This window comes from Cibotium barometz, chromosome 44, assembly GCF_041138505.1.
Source record: "Cibotium barometz isolate CiBa-2024 chromosome 44, ASM4113850v1, whole genome shotgun sequence".
NCBI classification, from domain to species: Eukaryota; Viridiplantae; Streptophyta; class Polypodiopsida; order Cyatheales; family Cibotiaceae; genus Cibotium; species Cibotium barometz.
This window is the reverse complement of record NC_141089.1, coordinates 2961271-2983495: the sequence shown is the minus strand read 5'-3', so window position 1 is coordinate 2983495 and position 22225 is coordinate 2961271. Positions and strand designations below refer to the sequence as shown.

Below are 22225 nucleotides of genomic sequence, written 5' to 3'. Positions count from 1 at the left end.
ACATACACTTCTTACCTCATCTCATACACATCTTATCACATCTTAATTCATCTTATTACCTCTTATCACATCTTATACACCTCTTATCACATCCTATCACATCTCATATCTATTTATAGAATACAAGAGAACTCTTATATTTGATATAAGATTTCTTTACACATTTATTTATGCATAAATTCCATTTAAGGAGATTAATACTTTCGAAGTAAAAATCAATCTTTTTTTGCATCTTCCTATGCATAAATTCATTTTAAATGAAAATGATACTTTTGAATTAAAATTCAATCTTTTATGCATCTTCCTATGCATAAATTCAATTTAGATGAGAATGACACTTTTGAATCAATCTTTTATGCATCTTCCTATGCATAAATTCAATTTGGTAGGAATTACACTTTTAGAATAAAAGAATTTCTCTTATGCATGTAATTTATGCATAAAATCCATTTATGAGGAAAATCACTCTTTTAGTATAAAAAGAATATCTTTTATGCATGCCTATATGCATGAAATCCAATATGATAAAAGTAACACTCTTACAATAAAATAATCAACTTTTATGCATACCTCTGCATGAAATTCAATTATGATAAAAGTCACACTTTTATAATAAAATAATCAACTTTTATGCATACTTCTATGCATGAAAATTAAAAATGATAAAAGTAACACTTTTGATATAAAAATTTTTCCTTTATTCATACTTCTATGCATGAAAATTAAAAATGATAAAAGTAACACTTTTGATATAAAAATTTTTCTTTATACATACTTCTATGCATGAAAATTAAAAATGATAAAAATAACACTTTTGATATAAAAATTTATCCATTATGCATACTTCTATGCATGAAATAAAAATGGTAAAAATAACACTTTTGATATAAAAATTTATCCATTATGCATACTTCTATGCATGAAATAAAAATGGTAAAAATAACACTTTTGATATAAATATTTATCCATTATGCATACTTCTATGCATGAAATAAAAATGGTAAAAATAACACTTTTGATATAAAAATTTATCCATTATGCATACTTCTATGCATGAAATAAAAATGGTAAAAATAACACTTTTGATATAAAAACTTATCCTTTATGCATGATATTAAAATTTAATTTCTCCATGATTATAATGAAATTCTTTCAATTAATCTAGGATGATAATTCCTAGAATATGGTAGGAAGTCCTCTTTTTATGCTTTGAATGAAATTATTTTGTGCATAATTTTTATAAAAATTTTGCCATAGCTCCGCTGCTATGACTGATAAATCTCAATTTTTCTAAGGGATAATGCTTATCATTAAGAAAATAATTAAAATAATCTCTAATTGGATTATCAATCCATAATGGATTGAATCATTAATATACATAAACTAAAAGCATAGAAAAAAAGCCATTAGTTTGGCCTCAAGCATAGCTTAATCTTGGGTTAAGGAAAAGCTTTATGAAAAGCTTGATTTGGATTGAGAACGGTTCATGAGTATGACCATTTCTTGAGTGAGAGAGAGAATTTACATAAAAATCATTAGAATTTAAACATAAATGAAAATTAACTTCAATAGCATTATGTAACTCTTCACTACTATTCAAACTTCAATAGCATTAAAAAAAACCATAACAATTAAACTTCTCAAGCTTGAGAGGGGTTGAGAAGAGAGAAACATTGAGAAATTATAGAAAGATCAATATTCACTAATTACCTTACAACTTGCTTGATTCTTTGTTCACGGTAGAGGCCCCCAACCAATCAATTGGTTAAGTATGTTGATGGAGCCACTAATTGGGATTGAAGAAAGAGGAAAGCTCCAAAAACTAGTGAATTATTAAATGAATTCACAGTTCTTGGTTTAGGTGGAGTAGAGTAACGATGCATAAACACTATATATTTTTCAACAAAGGGGAGGCTTCTATTTATAGGAAAAATTGAGCTCCTAACCAAACAAACTGATTCTAGAATTTTCTAAATCAGTTTGGTCAATATTTGACCATTTTTAGGTCAGTTAAGCTAACTTTTTGGAACTAGACTTAAATGAGGAGAGAGGAGAGATGAAATATCTCAATTTTTATGAGTTTAAAACTCATTCAAGCATGTGAAATATGCACCTCCTTTAAAGAACTCCCCTTCCTTACATATGTCATATTTTTAATATTGCTCATAGTTTTTTACTAATAAACCTTGTACATTTTCAACTCTTCATCTTATGTGAAATATGCACCTCCTTTAAAGAACTCCCCTTCCTTACATATGTCATACTTTTAATATTGCTCATAATTTTTTTACTAATAAACCTTGTACATTTTCAACTCTTCATCTTATGTGAAATATGCACCTCCTTTAAAGAACTCCTCTTCCTTACATATGTCATACTTTTAATATTGCTCATAATTTTTTACTAATAAACCTTGTACATTTTCAACTCTTCATCTTATGTGAGCATTTACTCATTTTTGGGTATCTTCTTTTTCAAATTGGATTTATCTCCTCCCTACACATGGATTGATGCTATTGGCCCATAGGAACCTTAATTGGACCATAATCCAAAAATTTCTGAAAATCTAGACCCTTAGACTAAGGTCCTTTATACACATTTCTAATTAATTCCAATTGCACATTGGAAAGTTCTTTTTTGAATTTCTGTTTCAGGGGAACTTATTTTAATAAGATGAGATAATTTTCTATCTAAAAATATTAAAAATCTGAATATTCTCTCTCTAGAATATTTTCTCTCTCTAGGTTAAAACAGTTAGAAACAAGTCTTTTATATTTCTGAAGAGGGATTGATTATAGAAGAAGATACTAGACATCAAAAAGGGGTTTGGGGGAGGAATCTTACATTCTACCCCACTTAAAAAACGCGAGATGTCCTCATCTCGCAAACTGGGATAATTTCGGGGTGGTTGCAAGATGAGGTTATCTAGTTTCATGGCGTGGGCGCCCTTGGCTTTAGCTGAAAAACAGGCATTTTTTCAAGAAGAATAGCCAATCTCTCATAGTTAGCCAAGGAGTTTCACTTCAAGGTCTTCTAATGAAACATCATATGCAAAGTTGGGCACCTAAAACTATAATCTGATCGAATATCCAATAATTGCAAATCCCCTTTTCTTTGGGAACCAAGTTTGTATACAGGCCCTGTCCTAGGTTTAGACAGGTATAGTGAATGTGAGTAAGTTGCCTATAACTTTTACATTATTACTCATACGATGTTCCCACTTTGCATTTCACAAATACAAATAACATAGAGCTTAACTTGATTTATCGAGTAATTTTTGATGTGTTCTACTATTTTCTATATTATTTAAAAGATATTAGAATTGTTAAAAAACATACTATTTTATCCTCCCACCACATCTACCATTTAAAATGCTCAAATTGTATGGATCTAGTGATGATTAGATTGGGAAAGTATAATGTGGGTATAAGATAAAATTACAAATCTAACGGTTTGATTTTTGTAGATTTACTTTGGAAAATTTATTATGACTGTCAGAGGCCCATTAAATCAATAGTAATTTAATTCTAGAAAATTAAATATTGAATCTTTCAATCTAAAAACTCATGGGATCAATACTCTTGTTGCCATGAATTTATCAAAAAAAATTTGGCTTGATTTGAGTATGGGAAGGTCCATTTTCAATCCTCCCAAGTGAAAATTCCCATATTGTGTCCACTCTCCCCTTTTCAAGTCTAAAACCAATCCTAGTTAGGTTTGGAAATCTAGGCTTGGTAAACTTCACAGCTTAGGTTTCATTCCATGTGTGAGGCTTGGGTAGGCCCAAACCTTATACATGCATGCCACTTTATGTCCACGTGAGCATCGAGAGGATCCACATAAGCAGCTTGCCACCTCAGCTTGCCACCTCCACCTTCCATGTCAACATGGTCAACCTAGTTGACTCCCCACCTCATCATCCTAGTCATCATTAATGCCACATCATCTTGCCACCTTTGCATGCCACCTCGCACATGGTGACATGGCATGCCACATCATGGAATTGCCATATCAACCATAATAGTGCCACATGTCAAGAGAATGCCACGTGTCATGCACGCTTGTGACACGTGGCATCTCCTTCCCACCTCCCCTCTTTTTTCAAAAACATATTTTTGGAAAAGTTAATTTAGTAATTTAGAGAAATAGAATATAGAAATTTAAATAATAAAATATATGTAACTTATTAAATAAAAGAATTTAAAATCACTAATTTAAAAGGATTATATTTTGGGATTAGATCAATAAAAATATTATTAAAGATCATATTATTAATTTTAAAAAAATAAATTTTTTATTTTTATATTTCTTGAAAATTTTTTATGTAGAATAAACCTTTGAATAAAATATGAAAAAAATACTTTATTTAAAAAAAGCAGTTATATAATTATAAAATAAAAGATTTCTTTAAAGATATATTTATATATATTTATATATCTGGTAATGATAAATATTTAGACTTGTTAATAAATATTATAAATAATATTAATTTTTAAGTGGATAATAGTTTATCTTTAAATATCTTTATGTTTATCTTAGTTATCCAATCAATCTTAGATAGGAAATCCAGTGAGATTTGAAGTGGATAACCTATTTTTCCTATATAATCACACATCTCTAGTACTATCCCACACTTATCTGTAGTACTATCCCATCATTGAGCCCTTATAATATTTTCTCTCTTAGCTTCCTTGAGAATGGGTTCTCAAAGCCGTAGGAGTCGGAAACGTGATAGGACTAGACTCCCCCCCATCCACCAAGTTCAAGAGGAGGAGAGGAGAAGGGTAGCTCGTGAGAGAAAGAGAGAGTGGAGAGCACGTCAACGAGCAACACCTTCCGTTGGCGATGATCCAAGCCTTGCTCCTCCTCTTCCACTTCCTCTCCCTTCGCCCTCTTCCCCCCCACTACCCCTTAGTTTAGATAATCCACATGAACCCGCCCTTCTTGAGTCCTCTCTTCTACAAGAACCCACCCCCCCTCCTTCGGGCGCCCTTCGTGTGGATAGGAAAGAACTATCAAAGTCAGGGGCACATCGTCGTGCCCATGCAATCTTCCAATCCTATTTCAAAGACCTCACATCTTCATCACAGGCATGTGTGCTTGATGCTTTGATTGATCTGCCCAACATGGCCAACTGCAGGGCGCTTTCCGACATTGGAGGTCGAAGAGAGAGGAGAGCTGGCATGGCGGTGCTACAAAGTGTTCGTCATTCCTATATAGTTAACAAGAAGAGGAACTCTGCGGACGCTTTGGCTGCTCGACGGGCTATTGTGGCAGCCATAAGTAGCTCCCAAATGAAGGGTAAGGTTAGTGCCACATCTCGCATCCTTTCCATAGCACCACACGCACTTAGAGTTGGGTCTATTAGGCGACAAAGTTTAGATGCCAATGAGGTTGGTGCTATGTGGGCGAGTAGTGGTCGTGTAGCTAGGCATGATCGCCTACTAGATGAAACCACTAGAACCTTGATAGAAAGTTTTTGGGAGGAGAATTGTCGTGCATCGCCAGTTTTCAAGAAAGCTTTGCGTAAGAGAGTGACAAGAGGAGTGTTCATTGAGCACGGTGCTTGCTTTCTTGAAATGTCCCAAACTGAGTTGTATTCTCAGTTTGTAGCTTCGTATCCAGAGCTTAAAATTGGGCAAAGGTCATTTGAGGGGTGTAAGCCTTGGTTTGTGAGGTACTCACGTCAGCGTGACACATGTTGTTGTCGCTACCATGTTGAGTTCAATCTTTTTTATGATGTGTTCCGTTCTCTTAGTGGGCATAGAGAGTTGCCTCGTAGTCCACGTGATTTCATCCACTCTCTTTTGTGTGCACGCACGGAGGATGCCCAGTTCCATAGGATGCCTTGTGTGGAGAGCAATTGCACATCATGTGGTTCACTTGCACATCTACAGATGGTAGATCTTGATGCAAGTGACCAAGAGATAGTGGCATGGCAACGTTATGAGTATGTGACACACCAGCTCCAGAGTGGTGGACAGTCCAGGAAGTTGCAGCTCGTGGACAAACATACACCACGTTGTCACTTCACAGCCACATTTAGGGAGCAGATCTACCCCTACATACGGCACAGTCATTGTGCCAAGTGGCAGGATCGTCAGTTCCGAGCATGCCTAGCAGAGTTTCCTATTGGTGTGGTCGTCTCTGTGATTGATTTTGCAGAGAACTACACTTTCACACCTTTTCAGGAGATACAATCTGAGTATTACTTCTCAGAGCAGGTAATGGTTATATTTTGTACTATTTGTTTTATGTTTGAGCTTCATTACTTAATTGATTTTTTGTGTCCTAAACGTATGTATTGCTTCCCTCACCAGGTTGCTATTTTGGTCCACATTAGCTATCGACATGCAGAGGCTCATGTAGATGGGATAGCGAGTACCCCCGAGACCCGTGTCATTATTCGAGAGTATCATTTCTATATCAGTGATGATCGTTCACATGATGCACATTTTGTGCAACACTGCTTTCGTCTCCATGACGATTTTTTAGGAGATTGTGGGATCAGACATGTCCAGCGATGGGTTTGGTCGGATGGTTGTGGCGCACAGTTCAAGTCATCACGTCAATTCTATTGGCTCTACAGGTTGTACTTATGGCTTTCTTACATTTTCAATTAAACTAAATTCACTAGAACATCTTAAAGAAAACAATAACTAAGACTATCTTTTATGGATTTATAGGTGGCATGTGCAGTCTAGTATCCCAGTGATTTGGTCATTCTTTGAGACTGGTCACGGGAAGGGTGAGCATGATGGTGCAGGCGTGTGTGTGAAACGTGCCTTGAGGCGTCATCAGCTGCGACAGGATGCTCAGCGGTTCAGAGATGCGGGCCACGTAGTCGAGTGGTGCTCCCAACATTTGTGTGGGAGTGCAGCATCATCGTACCCCAGACGTGATGCTCGGATTGTCAGGAGATTTTTTTGGCATGTGGATGGTGGCACGATTGACCGCAGAGCCTCCCATGATTGTGACACAGTACCTGGCACCTTGGGCTTACATTCCATCAGGAGCACGTGCATGGCGGCCCCCACGATTTACACACGACGGTTTGCATGCTTCTGTGGAGCATGTATGGATGGCGATTGGTCACATTGTGCCTCGAGAGGATGGGCAGATGCATGGATACAGACATTCCTCTCCCCCGAGCATCCTTCACATCCAGGGGTGTCTGTTGAGCACACAGGTCCTGCGTTCATGGTCAGTTATGATGACCTGACAGATTTGCTACAGGAGGGTGATGTATTTGCTGTTATTGCCAGTGAGGGAAACAGCGAGGGAGTAGACTACTATCTGATGAGTTGCACTAGGCCAAAGTGCATGCTTGACCAGGATACAGTGGATGATCATGGGTTTTCTTATGACGCCCATAGCATGATTGTGGCAGGCCGGTTCTACCAGCAGATTCGACTTCATCGGGGGAGTCTTGAGTTCCAGCAGTGGAAGTGGGAGTTAGAGGCATTTCAGTTCTCTCATCTAGTGGTTGCTACCAGGCTCACTCTTGTTCGAGTACAGAGCCGAAAACACAGTTCTCACCCTCGTTTTCGGCTTCGAGTGGATGACCATGAGAGCATTCTAGAGCAGTTGAGAGCTAGAGAGGGTGCTGCTGACTAGATCTCTATCTTGATAGTGACTAAACTCAGACTAGCTGGGTTAGCTCACTTACATTGTACTTAGATTTTTGGGCAGTGACTAACCTCAGACTAGCTGGGGTAGCTCATTTTCATTCTGATGTACTTATTTGATGTTTATATCATTATGAGTTTTCTCATTATTGAGTATCATTACATTTTAGTTGATGTTCTTGATTTTATTATATTTTTTAACACTTTGGCTATCATATTGTTTGTTGAAAATCTCCATGCCATCGTACCCAAACATGCTCCGATGGGGACCAAACTTTGCAAGCATGTGGGGGTGGGCCCCCCCCACATGCTTGCAAAGTTTGGTCCCCATCGGAGCATGTTTGGGTTGGCAATGGGCGCCCAGTGCGGTTTTTTCAAGTCTCTTGGTGCTTAAGAGGCCATGGAAAATCCGGGCCTTCCCCATACCATCGTACCCAAACATGCTACGATGGGGACCAAACTTTGCAAGCGTGTGGGGGTGGGCCCCCCCCCACATGCTTGCAAAGTTTGGTCCCCATCGGAGCATGTTTGGGTTGGCAATGGGCGCCCAGTGCGGTTTTTTCAAGCCTCTTGGTGCTTAAGAGGCCATGGAAAATCCGGGCCTTCCCCATACCATCGTACCCAAACATGCTCCGATGGGGACCAAACTTTGCAAGCGTGTGGGGGTGGGCCCCCCCCACATGCTTGCAAAGTTTGGTCCCCATCGGAGCATGTTTGGGTTGGCAATGGGCGCCCAGTGCGGTTTTTTCAAGTCTCTTGGTGCTTAAGAGGCCATGGAAAATCCGGGCCTTCCCCATACCATCGTACCCAAAACATGCTCTGATGGGGACCAAACTTTGCAAGCGTGTGGGGGTGGGCCCCCCCCACATGCTTGCAAAGTTTGGTCCCCATCGGAGCATGTTTGGGTTGGCAATGGGCGCCCAGTGCGGTTTTTTCAAGTCTCTTGGTGCTTAAGAGGCCATGGAAAATCCGGGCCTTCCCCATACCATCGTACCCAAACATGCTCCGATGGGGACCAAACTTTGCAAGCATGTGGGGGTGGGCCCCCCCCACATGCTTGCAAAGTTTGGTCCCCATCGGAGCATGTTTGGGTTGGCAATCGGCGCCCAGTGCGGGTTTTTCAAGTCTCTTGGTGCTCTTGAGGCCATGGAAAATCCGGGCCTTCCCCATACCATCGTACCCAAACATGCTCCGATGGGGACCAAACTTTGCAAGCGTGTGGGGGGGGCCCACCCCCACATGCTTGCAAAGTTTGGTCCCCATCGGAGCATGTTTGGGTTGGCAATGGGTGCCCAGTGCGGTTTTTTCAAGTCTCTTGGTGCTTAAGAGGCCATGGAAAATCCAGGCCTTCCCCATACCATCGTACCCAAACATGCTCCGATGGGGACCAAACTTTGCAAGCGTGTGGGGGTGGGCCCCCCCCACATGCTTGCAAAGTTTGGTCCCCATCGGAGCATGTTTGGGTACGATGGTATGGGGAAGGCCCGGATTTTCCATGGCCTCTTAAGCACCAAGAGACTTGAAAAACCCGCACTGGGCGCCGATTGCCAATCCAAACATGCTCCGATGGGGACCAAACTTTGCAAGCATGTGGGGGGGGCCCACCCCCACATGCTTGCAAAGTTTGGTCCCCATCGGAGCATGTTTGGGTACGATGGTATGGGGAAGGCCCGGATTTTCCATGGCCTCTTAAGCACCAAGAGACTTGAAAAAACCGCACTGGGCGCCCATTGCCAACCCAAACATGCTCCGATGGGGACCAAACTTTGCAAGCATGTGGGGGTGGGCCCCCCCCACATGCTTGCAAAGTTTGGTCCCCATCGGAGCATGTTTGGGTACGATGGTATGGGGAAGGCCCGGATTTTCCATGGCCTCTTAAGCACCAAGAGACTTGAAAAACCCGCACTGGGCGCCGATTGCAAACCCAAACATGCTCCAATGGGGACCAAACTTTGCAAGCATGTGGGGGGGGCCCACCCCCACACGCTTGCAAAGTTTGGTCCCCATCGGAGCATGTTTGGGTACGATGGTATGGGGAAGGCCCGGATTTTCGATGGCCTCTTAAGCACCAAGAGGCTTGAAAAAACCGCACTGGGCGCCCATTGCCAACCCAAACATGCTCCGATGGGGACCAAACTTTGCAAGCATGTGGGGGTGGGCCCCCCCACATGCTTGCAAAGTTTGGTCCCCATCGGAGCATGTTTGGGTACGATGGTATGGGGAAGGCCCGGATTTTCCATGGCCTCTTAAGCACCAAGAGACTTGAAAAAACCGCACTGGGCGCCCATTGCCAACCCAAACATGCTCCGATGGGGACCAAACTTTGCAAGCATGTGGGGGGGGCCCACCCCCACACGCTTGCAAAGTTTGGTCCCCATCGGAGCATGTTTGGGTACGATGGTATGGGGAAGGCCCGGATTTTCCATGGCCTCTTAAGCACCAAGAGACTTGAAAAAACCGCACTGGGCGCCCATTGCCAACCCAAACATGCTCCGATGGGGACCAAACTTTGCAAGCTTGTGGGGGGGGCCCACCCCCACATGCTTGCAAAGTTTGGTCCCCATCGGAGCATGTTTGGGTACGATGGTATGGGGAAGGCCCGGATTTTCCATGGCCTCTTAAGCACCAAGAGACTTGAAAAACCCGCACTGGGCGCCGATTGCCAATCCAAACATGCTCCGATGGGGACCAAACTTTGCAAGCATGTGGGGGGGGCCCACCCCCACACGCTTGCAAAGTTTGGTCCCCATCGGAGCATGTTTGGGTACGATGGTATGGGGAAGGCCCGGATTTTCCATGGCCTCTTAAGCACCAAGAGACTTGAAAAAACCGCACTGGGCGCCCATTGCCAACCCAAACATGCTCCGATGGGGACCAATCTTTGCAAGCATGTGGGGGTGGGCCCCCCCCACATGCTTGCAAAGTTTGGTCCCCATCGGAGCATGTTTGGGTACGATGGTATGGGGAAGGCCCGGATTTTCCATGGCCTCTTAAGCACCAAGAGACTTGAAAAAACCGCACTGGGCGCCCATTGCCAACCCAAACATGCTCCGATGGGGACCAAACTTTGCAAGCATGTGGGGGGGGCCCACCCCCACACGCTTGCAAAGTTTGGTCCCCATCGGAGCATGTTTGGGTACGATGGTATGGGGAAGGCCCGGATTTTCCATGGCCTCTTAAGCACCAAGAGACTTGAAAAACCCGCACTGGGCGCCGATTGCCAACCCAAACATGCTTCGATGGGGACCAAACTTTGCAAGCATGTGGGGGGGGCCCACCCCCACACGCTTGCAAAGTTTGGTCCCCATCGGAGCATGTTTGGGTACGATGGTATGGGGAAGGCCCGGATTTTCCATGGCCTCTTAAGCACCAAGAGACTTGAAAAAACCACACTGGGCGCCCATTGCCAACCCAAACATGCTCCGATGGGGACCAAACTTTGCAAGCATGTGGGGGGGGCCCACCCCCACATGCTTGCAAAGTTTGGTCCCCATCGGAGCATGTTTGGGTACGATGGCATGGAGATTTTCAACAAACAATATGATAGCAAAAGTGTTAAGAAATATAATAAAATCAAGAACATCAACTAAAATGTAATGATACTCAATAATGAGAAAACTCATAATGATATAAACATCAAATAAGTACATCAGAATGAAAATGAGCTACCCCAGCTAGCCTTAGGTTAGTCACTGCCCAAAAATCTAAGTACAATGTAAGTGAGCTAACCCAGCTAGTCTGAGTTTAGTCACTATCAACAGCAACCCAATCAAAATCGTCATCTCTAACTGCCGGTCGACGTGCGCGTCGAGGCTGCTGTGCACGTCGAGGCGGCTGTGCCGGCTGCGGGGGTCGTCGAATGTCTGCGGGGAGGTCTGCCTCAAAGGAAGGATCGTGAGCTGGTGCCGGTATACTCGGGAGCTCACGAGTCCCAAAAGCTGCTATGGCCCTCTCTCTCTCTCTGCGTCGTGCTAATGCAAGACGCCTCTGTCTGTACACCCAAAATCTATAATCTGCAATGGTGCGTGTCTGCCACTCTGCTCGTGTAAGCTCCTCTGCTGTAAGGACACGCTGCTCATGAGAAGCAGCACTGCTGCTAGCACCATCACCCGCTGTGCCACTAGGGCCAGCACCACCCACGCGCTCAAATGCTGTCACCTGGCTCTCATGTAGCACTCTCTGGTAAGCGTCGAACTCATGTGAGCTCCACTCTATCTCAGGAGGCACCTCAGGCTCCTGGGCTCTATCGTCGAAGGCATCGAGTCCCAAGTCCATAGCTGATGTAAAGTCGACAGGCCTCCCAGTCCTGGCATCTACTCGTACAAGGCCTGGGTGAAGATCATCGATGCCCAATACCCTGTACGTCGCTAAGTCGACGCGTGCACGGCAGGATGGGCATGCTGAGAACCGGACGAGCTCCTGGGTGATGCAAGACAAGTGGAAAATATGTCCACATCCTAGGGCATATCCTCCTGTACTGTCAATGTCCTCGATACATAAACAGCAGCACGCATCCCGTAGGAAGGGAGGTGCATCCTGAGGGAGAGGTCGTCGAAAAACCTCTGTGATAGGCCGTGGATATAACGGTAGGTAAGGCACTGTCACATCGGATGATCTACGATACTCTCGAACATGCAGCATCAGCTGCTCTGCCCTGTGCTGGGCAATCTGCTCCATGATCTGATGATGCTGTGCCTCAGCTCTGGAGCTCTCTACCTCGGTCCGAGCCTACGCAAAAAAGTAAAGCATTAAAATATTTGGTTAGTCTCTCATTAGGTATTACTTAAAGAAATTTGTAACTTAAACGTGCAAGAGAAACCTACCTGCTGGATGTCGGACTCTCTCAGATGCTGTGCCTCTGCAGTAGCTGCCTCTGCCATCTGTAATGCAGCTCGGAGGCGGTCTATCTCCGCTCTCGCCTCTACCAACTCCTGAGTGAGCCTCTGAGTGGCAGGTGTGGGAACCTGCGTGACACAATCAACCATGCTGCTCATGTAAAAATATAGAAAAGTACATATAAACATGAAGATAAATGACCAAAAAAACTTAAGACGTAATATATATGTAAATACCTCCACATCTGTCGTCGGTATAGCTCGTGAGAATAGGCGCACCACGTGCTGGATGCTCTCCGTGGTACTCCGTACGTCAATGCCGACCTGCGTGCCAAGAGCCTCTACTGTCGACAATGGCACAAAGGAAGGATCTGTGGCGGCAGGTGCTACACGAAGTGCTGGTGGAGGCCGCCTACCCTGGTCCTGGAGACGGCCTCGGCCAGCACCACCACTCGGACGATGGCTGGTGTAATCGACCTCCTCCCCTAAGACAAACTCCGCATATAACTGCTTTGCGAAGTATATGGGGATCTGGCGGTTGTTCGGCATCCTCCCATATGCGGCAACATATCGACTATAGATATGTGCCGCCATACGAGGATGCGAACACCGCGAAATAGTGAGGGGCTTCCCCGCCCCGGGCCTCATCCCACGACTATCGAGGAAAAGATCTAGGAAAGCCCCATCCCTAATAGGAGCAAGATCACAGACCTGACAATATGTCAGGCCATGTGACACCGGAGCAGCGCGATGGTGGGCTATCCACTCATCTACATAAACAATATCGTGAAGGCTACGAAGGGACGCAAGCATCGCCTCCAAGTCTGCCACGATATGTAATGTAGACGGAGTGTCTCTAGCACTCCTACGGATAGCCGCTAGCTCACGGTCTATCTCCGCGATGAGGTCCGCAATAGATGAGCGGCCCTCCTCGTGGCCCTCCTCGTGGCCCTCCATGCTAAAACCTAAGCCCAATGTGAAGGGTCCAATGTGAAGGGTCTAATGTGAAAGGTCTAATGCTTAGTGCTAAGTAGCACTAATGAAGCTAAAAACAAAGCTAATGGGCTCACTAACACTAATCCAAATCAAGAGAGAGCAAGGGAGTGAAAACGACTTGTGAAAATGAGCCAAAAAAAAAAGTTTTCCGGTTTTATAACCTCGATCGAGGTTCGGTAACATCATGCAATTTAGGGTTTGCAAGATTAACGCTCTGGATATTAGGGTTAGTGCAACATACGGCCAAGATACACACCTAATTCTAGGGTTGGGGAAGGATCGACGGCTGAGATTTGATATTAATATCTCGATCGAGGTAATTGGACGGCCACGATTTAGAGGCATTACCACGAAAAGGTATCTCGACGGTCAAGATTCATTATATACCTCGATCGAGATATTTAAACGGCCGAGATCGCATCTTCCAGCGTACGTGAATGGACGGTATAGATTGCGTTTCCTTATCTCGATCGAGATAATTGGACGGTGGATATTGCATCTACGTATCTCGATCGAGATATTCGGACGGTGCAGATTGAATCTCTATATCACGATCGAGATATTTGGACGGCTGAGATTTGAACTCAGTATCTCGATCGAGATATGGGGACGGTGGAGATTGTATCCGATTACCTCGAACAATGAATGGTCGCGATTGGATGTATATTTCTCGTTCGAGATACGTGGACGATGGAGATGTGCTAGTCAAATATGCCTACGGGGATACAGCGTGGCCCTGATGTGGATCCGAGTGGCATAGATATCTCGATCGAGATATTGTGGTGGCGGTGACATGTATTGGTGACATGGATGACGCCTGGAAAGCCGGACCTGCTAGCGTGGCATTAGTTGGCATCTCGATCGAGATATGTCGATTTAGGCTCGGGAGCCACGTGTCGTCTTTTGATTCGCGTCACTATCACGATCGAGGTACTCCGCCCGAGATGGATGGATGTCCCAATTTTGGAGAGAGTGAACGAAAGTGAGTACCCTCATCTTGCAACCACCCTTCGCAAGATGCGCGAATTATGAGACTTAGAGAAAAATTTAAATCAGGATTAACCACCAAGAAAAAGTCTCAAAGAGAGCAAGATTCAAGATAAGAACAAGATTTAAACTTTATTCATTCTCGGAACTTATACAGTAAAGATAGAAGAACTCTTTACACTTCCATAAGCCCGTCCATCATATGATCACAAAAGCAGCACTCACAAGCTGCACAAGTATAGGGTAACTCATCTATGAGAATGATTCTGCTGGATATTGCCGCACCTATCTCAGTGGTATGAGGTGATCTAACAAAAGGACCTCTGAGAGGCAAGCCAAAAACGGGGTAAAGGCATATCTTCTCATGAGGAAGAAAACACGCCAATAAGAAGACCCGCTCAGAAAACCCAGGATGCCTTGATCTCATAACGCAGTAGTATCGGGGACCCAAACCCAAGGCTTCAATAACCATGGCCAAGCGGACATTGTTGCGAAAGTGCTGCTGACCCCAGGGTGTTACCCTAGTTATGTCTTGATAGGTCCGCCATTTGGTCTGCGCTACAGAAGTTCCCAAGTGAGGGAAAAGTGAGCGCTCATACTGTTCTATAAAATCCTTCTTCACAGACTCACTTGCGTCTTGAAGGTGAGGAATCATTATGGATAAAACTAATTCTTGTTGCTAAGCCATGAAGGAGATTAGGAAGAAAGGAGATCGATGGGAGTAAGATTACTGTGAGCGACAAGTAAAAGTTACGACTTATATAAAGGAAGGAGCTAGCGTAACTTAGAAGCCAACGGTAGCTTGCCACTGAAGTTTTACCGTCTTTCCATGATTTGGGTTTGGCACAATTTTCTATAGAAGGCATTAAGAACTTTGAGATGAGGAGATAAAAGAAGCTCGTAAGCTAAGTCACTTACTTTGTTTGAAGTCAGATAAGGCTCACAATATCTGGGGGATAACTTCTTAAACTCCCCAATAGATAAAGAACTTCTTTTGTGCCGTACTCGAATGAAGACCAAAACCTTGGTATCCAAAACACCGATTCTCCCTCTGAACTCGTTGTTCTGAATCCTTAAAACAGGTGGGACTCTTGAGAAGTATTCAGGAAAAAGGTTCTTCCTTTTTTAAACAGAATCTTTCTTTTATTTTAGAGAGGGAATAATTATAAGATCAAAAAGGGAGATTCTTACTCCTGTATACCTCGAAGGCTGGGGGAGAATCTTACATTCTACCCCACTTAAAAAGTGCGAGATGTCCTCATCTCATAAAGTAGAGGACAACTCTTTTTCTTAAGATCCAATTTTATTCTGGGGTTCCTTATATTCTGGTCAACCCAACAGAATACTGGGATAAATATCCCTTAGAACTCATCATTAAATAACAATTCATTCAGATCATATCATTCATATCTTTAACATGATAAAGGTTCATTAGACCGAAAAATTTCCTTCTGAGCATTCCTCCACGGGAATTTCAGTCAAGTAAGTTCTCAATTTGTCATCCCTTAACTTGATCTAACGGTCAAGTGTTAACAGTAGCAATTTGACAGCAAAATCCACTAATCTCATAGTGATTTGCTGAATCATTTTCATCATTTATCATTACAGGGACTCGTCCCAATCATCCACCTTGTGGTTTCGCTCAGCTTATTACATTTCAATTCATTTTCAGGGATCATCATTTTTCAATCAGAATCCAAATCAATTCATCGGTTTCCAAACAGAACTAAAAATCATATCAACCACATTCGAAATCATCATCTGGATAGCATTAACGCTTATAATTTCAAGTCTTAGATTTACTCGTATATACTGTCAGTAAAGAGCTGCAGTTATACTCTCGGTATATACGGTAGTCACGGCCCTTGGAATTATAAGGTAAATACCATCATGTCTAGGCCTCAAGCAAGTCACGGATTCTATATAATTGCGGTACTTCCATCTGAAGACCCAATTACCAATTTACGAATTTCAGTTTGAATATCAAATTGTATGAATTATATCACACAATTACAACCTTTTTTGTGCTTCTTGATAAATTTTTGACATATTTGGTTTCTTAGTTGATCTTTATTAGCCAAATGCTCTGATACCAACTGTGAGATCCCCCTGTTCCCACCGACGAGCAACAGATTCGGGGTACTAGCAGCGGAAGTAGCACTTCTCACGCGGGACAGGGGTCCCACATTCGGGGCCTCGTCCACGGATATCCGGACAAGAGACTAATCCGTCGGTTTTTCCAAAACCGAACCCGGAAAAAACTTCCCTTACCCGGAAAGCACGGGCGATTCCACCAGGATAATTTTTTACTCTAACGTAGTCAAGATCATTACTGATCACGCTGATCCAACTGCACCTATAAAGATACTCGATCGGATCAAGGAAGAAACTTGCACTTGGATCATTGGGATCAACGCTTTTTTCCCCATCAAGAGGCACAGCCATTGATTCCTATCCATAGAACAATTACTATCCGGGACTTACTTCGTCTATCGTAATAACAGAAATTGAGTCTCGGTTTACGGATCCATCAGTGCAGCCTAACCCCATCCGATCCCATGGGTTAGCCAACCGCCCAACCACTGTAGTGATGGGATCCAATTTGGAATTTGGTTAGGTTTTGTCCCGGGTACCAAGGAAAAGAGTTCCAAGGCCCCCTAGCCGGAAGTTCATGCAAACATAAAATTAGGCACACCACTTACACACCCAATATGAAATTGCCTTATTCTTAGCATCAGCTAACTTTAAAAGAATCCTTTAATGAAACCATAGTACCACTGATCACAGTCTTCCAAATTATCCGGTTGATTCTCAAATTTCCCATCATTCCTTCATCATCAGAGTATCTATGGCATCATTGGCAACTAGAACGCTCACCACCTGTCCACTCAGAGGCCGTTTCCATAGTTCCTAGCCCATAATACTCGGCAATATAATCATTTATCAAGATGGACTCTCGTTGAAGATCAGCAAGATCAACCAATAGATCCATATAAAAGGGCCATGGACTCATCCGTTGAGGACCAGCAAGGTCAGTCAACCAGATCCATGCCCGGTTTCACAAAACAACTCTTACTCCTTGTTCCAATATCTTCCACGACGCACGTGTGGGTATCTTCGGCGACCCAGAGCCCGAGCACCGTATGGTCAGCACCCTCTAGGATCCTTCGCAGGTGACCTAGCGCTTCACTCATAGGCCGCTTCCTTGGTCCCTCATCCACCGTACCGGAAGCTCACCATTTAAATCGAACCGAGGCTGGTCAAGACCTCGGTCGACCTTGCTACGCGAGACGTCCTCCATTGACTCTCCGTCAGCAGTTGCAACTTTATCAGTTAGGTCTCCACGACCTTAAACACATGACGGTCAAAATGCTTCCCCAGCATTCTTGACATAAAACAGCCATTTACAAACAGCATTTACAAACAGTTTACAAATACAATTTCTATATTAACTCTCATTTTTCCACATTATCCCTCATTAATCCACATTACTTATTCCACATTCCATTTATATGTGTACTCATCCAATCACATCATTTTTCATCTCTTCACTTCAGATTCCTTCACATCACATATCATATATTCACATCCATATCCACATCCATACATCCACATCCACATCCACATTCACATCTACATACTTACCTCCATTTTCACATCCTCATTTATACATCCACATCCCATATCCACATTCATACATACACATCCATATCCACATCCATAAATCCACATCCACATGCATACATCCACTATCACGTCTTCATTCATACATCCACATCCACATCCACATCCATATACATACATACATCCACATCCACATTCTCATTCACATCTATACATCCACATCTACATCCACATACATACATACATCCACATCCACATTCCACATTCACATCTATACATCCACATCTACATCCACATTCACATACATCCACATCCACATCTACATCCACATTCACATACATCCACATCCACATTTCCATTCACATCTATACATCCACATCTACATGCACATACATACATACATCCACATCCACATCCACATACATACATACATCCACATCCACTTTCCACATTCACATCTATACATCCACATCTACATCCACATTCACATACATCCACATCCACATTCACATACATCCACATCCACATCCACATACATACATACATCCACATCCACTTTCCACATTCACATCTATACATCCACATCTACATCCACATTCACATACATCCACATCCACATTCACATACATCTACATCCACATTCACATACATCCACATCCACATCCACATTTTCATTCACATCTATACATCCACCTCTACATCCACATACATACATACATCCATATCCACATTCCACATTCACATCTATACAACCACATCTACATCCACATTCACATCTATGCATATACATCTTCATGCATACATCCATTTTCACATTCATACATCCACACTCCCATCTCCACATCCACACATCCACATACATACATCCATTTCCACATTCCCATTCATATAACCCCATATGCCTTCACATCTAATCTTTTACATCACATCCATTCTTGCCCTATCATCACAACCCATATACATCTTATCCTATCACATACACTTCTTACCTCATCTCATACACATCTTATCACATCTTAATTCATCTTATTACCTCTTATCACATCTTATACACCTCTTATCACATCCTATCACATCTCATATCTATTTATAGAATACAAGAGAACTCTTATATTTGATATAAGATTTCTTTACACATTTATTTATGCATAAATTCCATTTAAGGAGATTAATACTTTCGAAGTAAAAATCAATCTTTTTTTGCATCTTCCTATGCATAAATTCATTTTAAATGAAAATGATACTTTTGAATTAAAATTCAATCTTTTATGCATCTTCCTATGCATAAATTCAATTTAGATGAGAATGACACTTTTGAATCAATCTTTTATGCATCTTCCTATGCATAAATTCAATTTGGTAGGAATTACACTTTTAGAATAAAAGAATTTCTCTTATGCATGTAATTTATGCATAAAATCCATTTATGAGGAAAATCACTCTTTTAGTATAAAAAGAATATCTTTTATGCATGCCTATATGCATGAAATCCAATATGATAAAAGTAACACTCTTACAATAAAATAATCAACTTTTATGCATACCTCTGCATGAAATTCAATTATGATAAAAGTCACACTTTTATAATAAAATAATCAACTTTTATGCATACTTCTATGCATGAAAATTAAAAATGATAAAAGTAACACTTTTGATATAAAAATTTTTCCTTTATTCATACTTCTATGCATGAAAATTAAAAATGATAAAAGTAACACTTTTGATATAAAAATTTTCCTTTATACATACTTCTATGCATGAAAATTAAAAATGATAAAAATAACACTTTTGATATAAAAATTTATCCATTATGCATACTTCTATGCATGAAATAAAAATGGTAAAAATAACACTTTTGATATAAAAATTTATCCATTATGCATACTTCTATGCATGAAATAAAAATGGTAAAAATAACACTTTTGATATAAAAATTTATCCATTATGCATACTTCTATGCATGAAATAAAAATGGTAAAAATAACACTTTTGATATAAAAATTTATCCATTATGCATACTTCTATGCATGAAATAAAAATGGTAAAAATAACACTTTTGATATAAAAACTTATCCTTTATGCATGATATTAAAATTTAATTTCTCCATGATTATAATGAAATTCTTTCAATTAATCTAGGATGATAATTCCTAGAATATGGTAGGAAGTCCTCTTTTTATGCTTTGAATGAAATTATTTTGTGCATAATTTTTATAAAAATTTTGCCATAGCTCCGCTGCTATGACTGATAAATCTCAATTTTTCTAAGGGATAATGCTTATCATTAAGAAAATAATTAAAATAATCTCTAATTGGATTATCAATCCATAATGGATTGAATCATTAATATACATAAACTAAAAGCATAGAAAAAAAGCCATTAGTTTGGCCTCAAGCATAGCTTAATCTTGGGTTAAGGAAAAGCTTTATGAAAAGCTTGATTTGGATTGAGAACGGTTCATGAGTATGACCATTTCTTGAGTGAGAGAGAGAATTTACATAAAAATCATTAGAATTTAAACATAAATGAAAATTAACTTCAATAGCATTATGTAACTCTTCACTACTATTCAAACTTCAATAGCATTAAAAAAAACCATAACAATTAAACTTCTCAAGCTTGAGAGGGGTTGAGAAGAGAGAAACATTGAGAAATTATAGAAAGATCAATATTCACTAATTACCTTACAACTTGCTTGATTCTTTGTTCACGGTAGAGGCCCCCAACCAATCAATTGGTTAAGTATGTTGATGGAGCCACTAATTGGGATTGAAGAAAGAGGAAAGCTCCAAAAACTAGTGAATTATTAAATGAATTCACAGTTCTTGGTTTAGGTGGAGTAGAGTAACGATGCATAAACACTATATATTTTTCAACAAAGGGGAGGCTTCTATTTATAGGAAAAATTGAGCTCCTAACCAAACAAACTGATTCTAGAATTTTCTAAATCAGTTTGGTCAATATTTGACCATTTTTAGGTCAGTTAAGCTAACTTTTTGGAACTAGACTTAAATGAGGAGAGAGGAGAGATGAAATATCTCAATTTTTATGAGTTTAAAACTCATTCAAGCATGTGAAATATGCACCTCCTTTAAAGAACTCCCCTTCCTTACATATGTCATATTTTTAATATTGCTCATAGTTTTTTACTAATAAACCTTGTACATTTTCAACTCTTCATCTTATGTGAAATATGCACCTCCTTTAAAGAACTCCCCTTCCTTACATATGTCATACTTTTAATATTGCTCATAATTTTTTTACTAATAAACCTTGTACATTTTCAACTCTTCATCTTATGTGAAATATGCACCTCCTTTAAAGAACTCCTCTTCCTTACATATGTCATACTTTTAATATTGCTCATAATTTTTTACTAATAAACCTTGTACATTTTCAACTCTTCATCTTATGTGAGCATTTACTCATTTTTGGGTATCTTCTTTTTCAAATTGGATTTATCTCCTCCCTACACATGGATTGATGCTATTGGCCCATAGGAACCTTAATTGGACCATAATCCAAAAATTTCTGAAAATCTAGACCCTTAGACTAAGGTCCTTTATACACATTTCTAATTAATTCCAATTGCACATTGGAAAGTTCTTTTTTGAATTTCTGTTTCAGGGGAACTTATTTTAATAAGATGAGATAATTTTCTATCTAAAAATATTAAAAATCTGAATATTCTCTCTCTAGAATATTTTCTCTCTCTAGGTTAAAACAGTTAGAAACAAGTCTTTTATATTTCTGAAGAGGGATTGATTATAGAAGAAGATACTAGACATCAAAAAGGGGTTTGGGGGAGGAATCTTACATTCTACCCCACTTAAAAAACGCGAGATGTCCTCATCTCGCAAACTGGGATAATTTCGGGGTGGTTGCAAGATGAGGTTATCTAGTTTCATGGCGTGGGCGCCCTTGGCTTTAGCTGAAAAACAGGCATTTTTTCAAGAAGAATAGCCAATCTCTCATAGTTAGCCAAGGAGTTTCACTTCAAGGTCTTCTAATGAAACATCATATGCAAAGTTGGGCACCTAAAACTATAATCTGATCGAATATCCAATAATTGCAAATCCCCTTTTCTTTGGGAACCAAGTTTGTATACAGGCCCTGTCCTAGGTTTAGACAGGTATAGTGAATGTGAGTAAGTT

General features: G+C 41.1%; 1 protein-coding gene across 1 annotated transcript in view; it reads right to left on the bottom strand.

Moving 5' to 3' along the window:
- LOC147612865 (uncharacterized) overlaps window positions 1-22225 on the bottom strand; it is a 38083-nt gene that overhangs the window by 5200 nt on the left and 10658 nt on the right. The window contains exons 5-7 of the mRNA XM_086782119.1: window positions 12701-12926; window positions 12452-12592; window positions 12107-12356 (exon numbers count right to left, since the gene is read on the bottom strand). Coding sequence (XP_086638245.1) covers window positions 12107-12356; window positions 12452-12592; window positions 12701-12926 — 617 coding nt within the window. The remainder of the gene's footprint in view (window positions 1-12106; window positions 12357-12451; window positions 12593-12700; window positions 12927-22225) is intronic.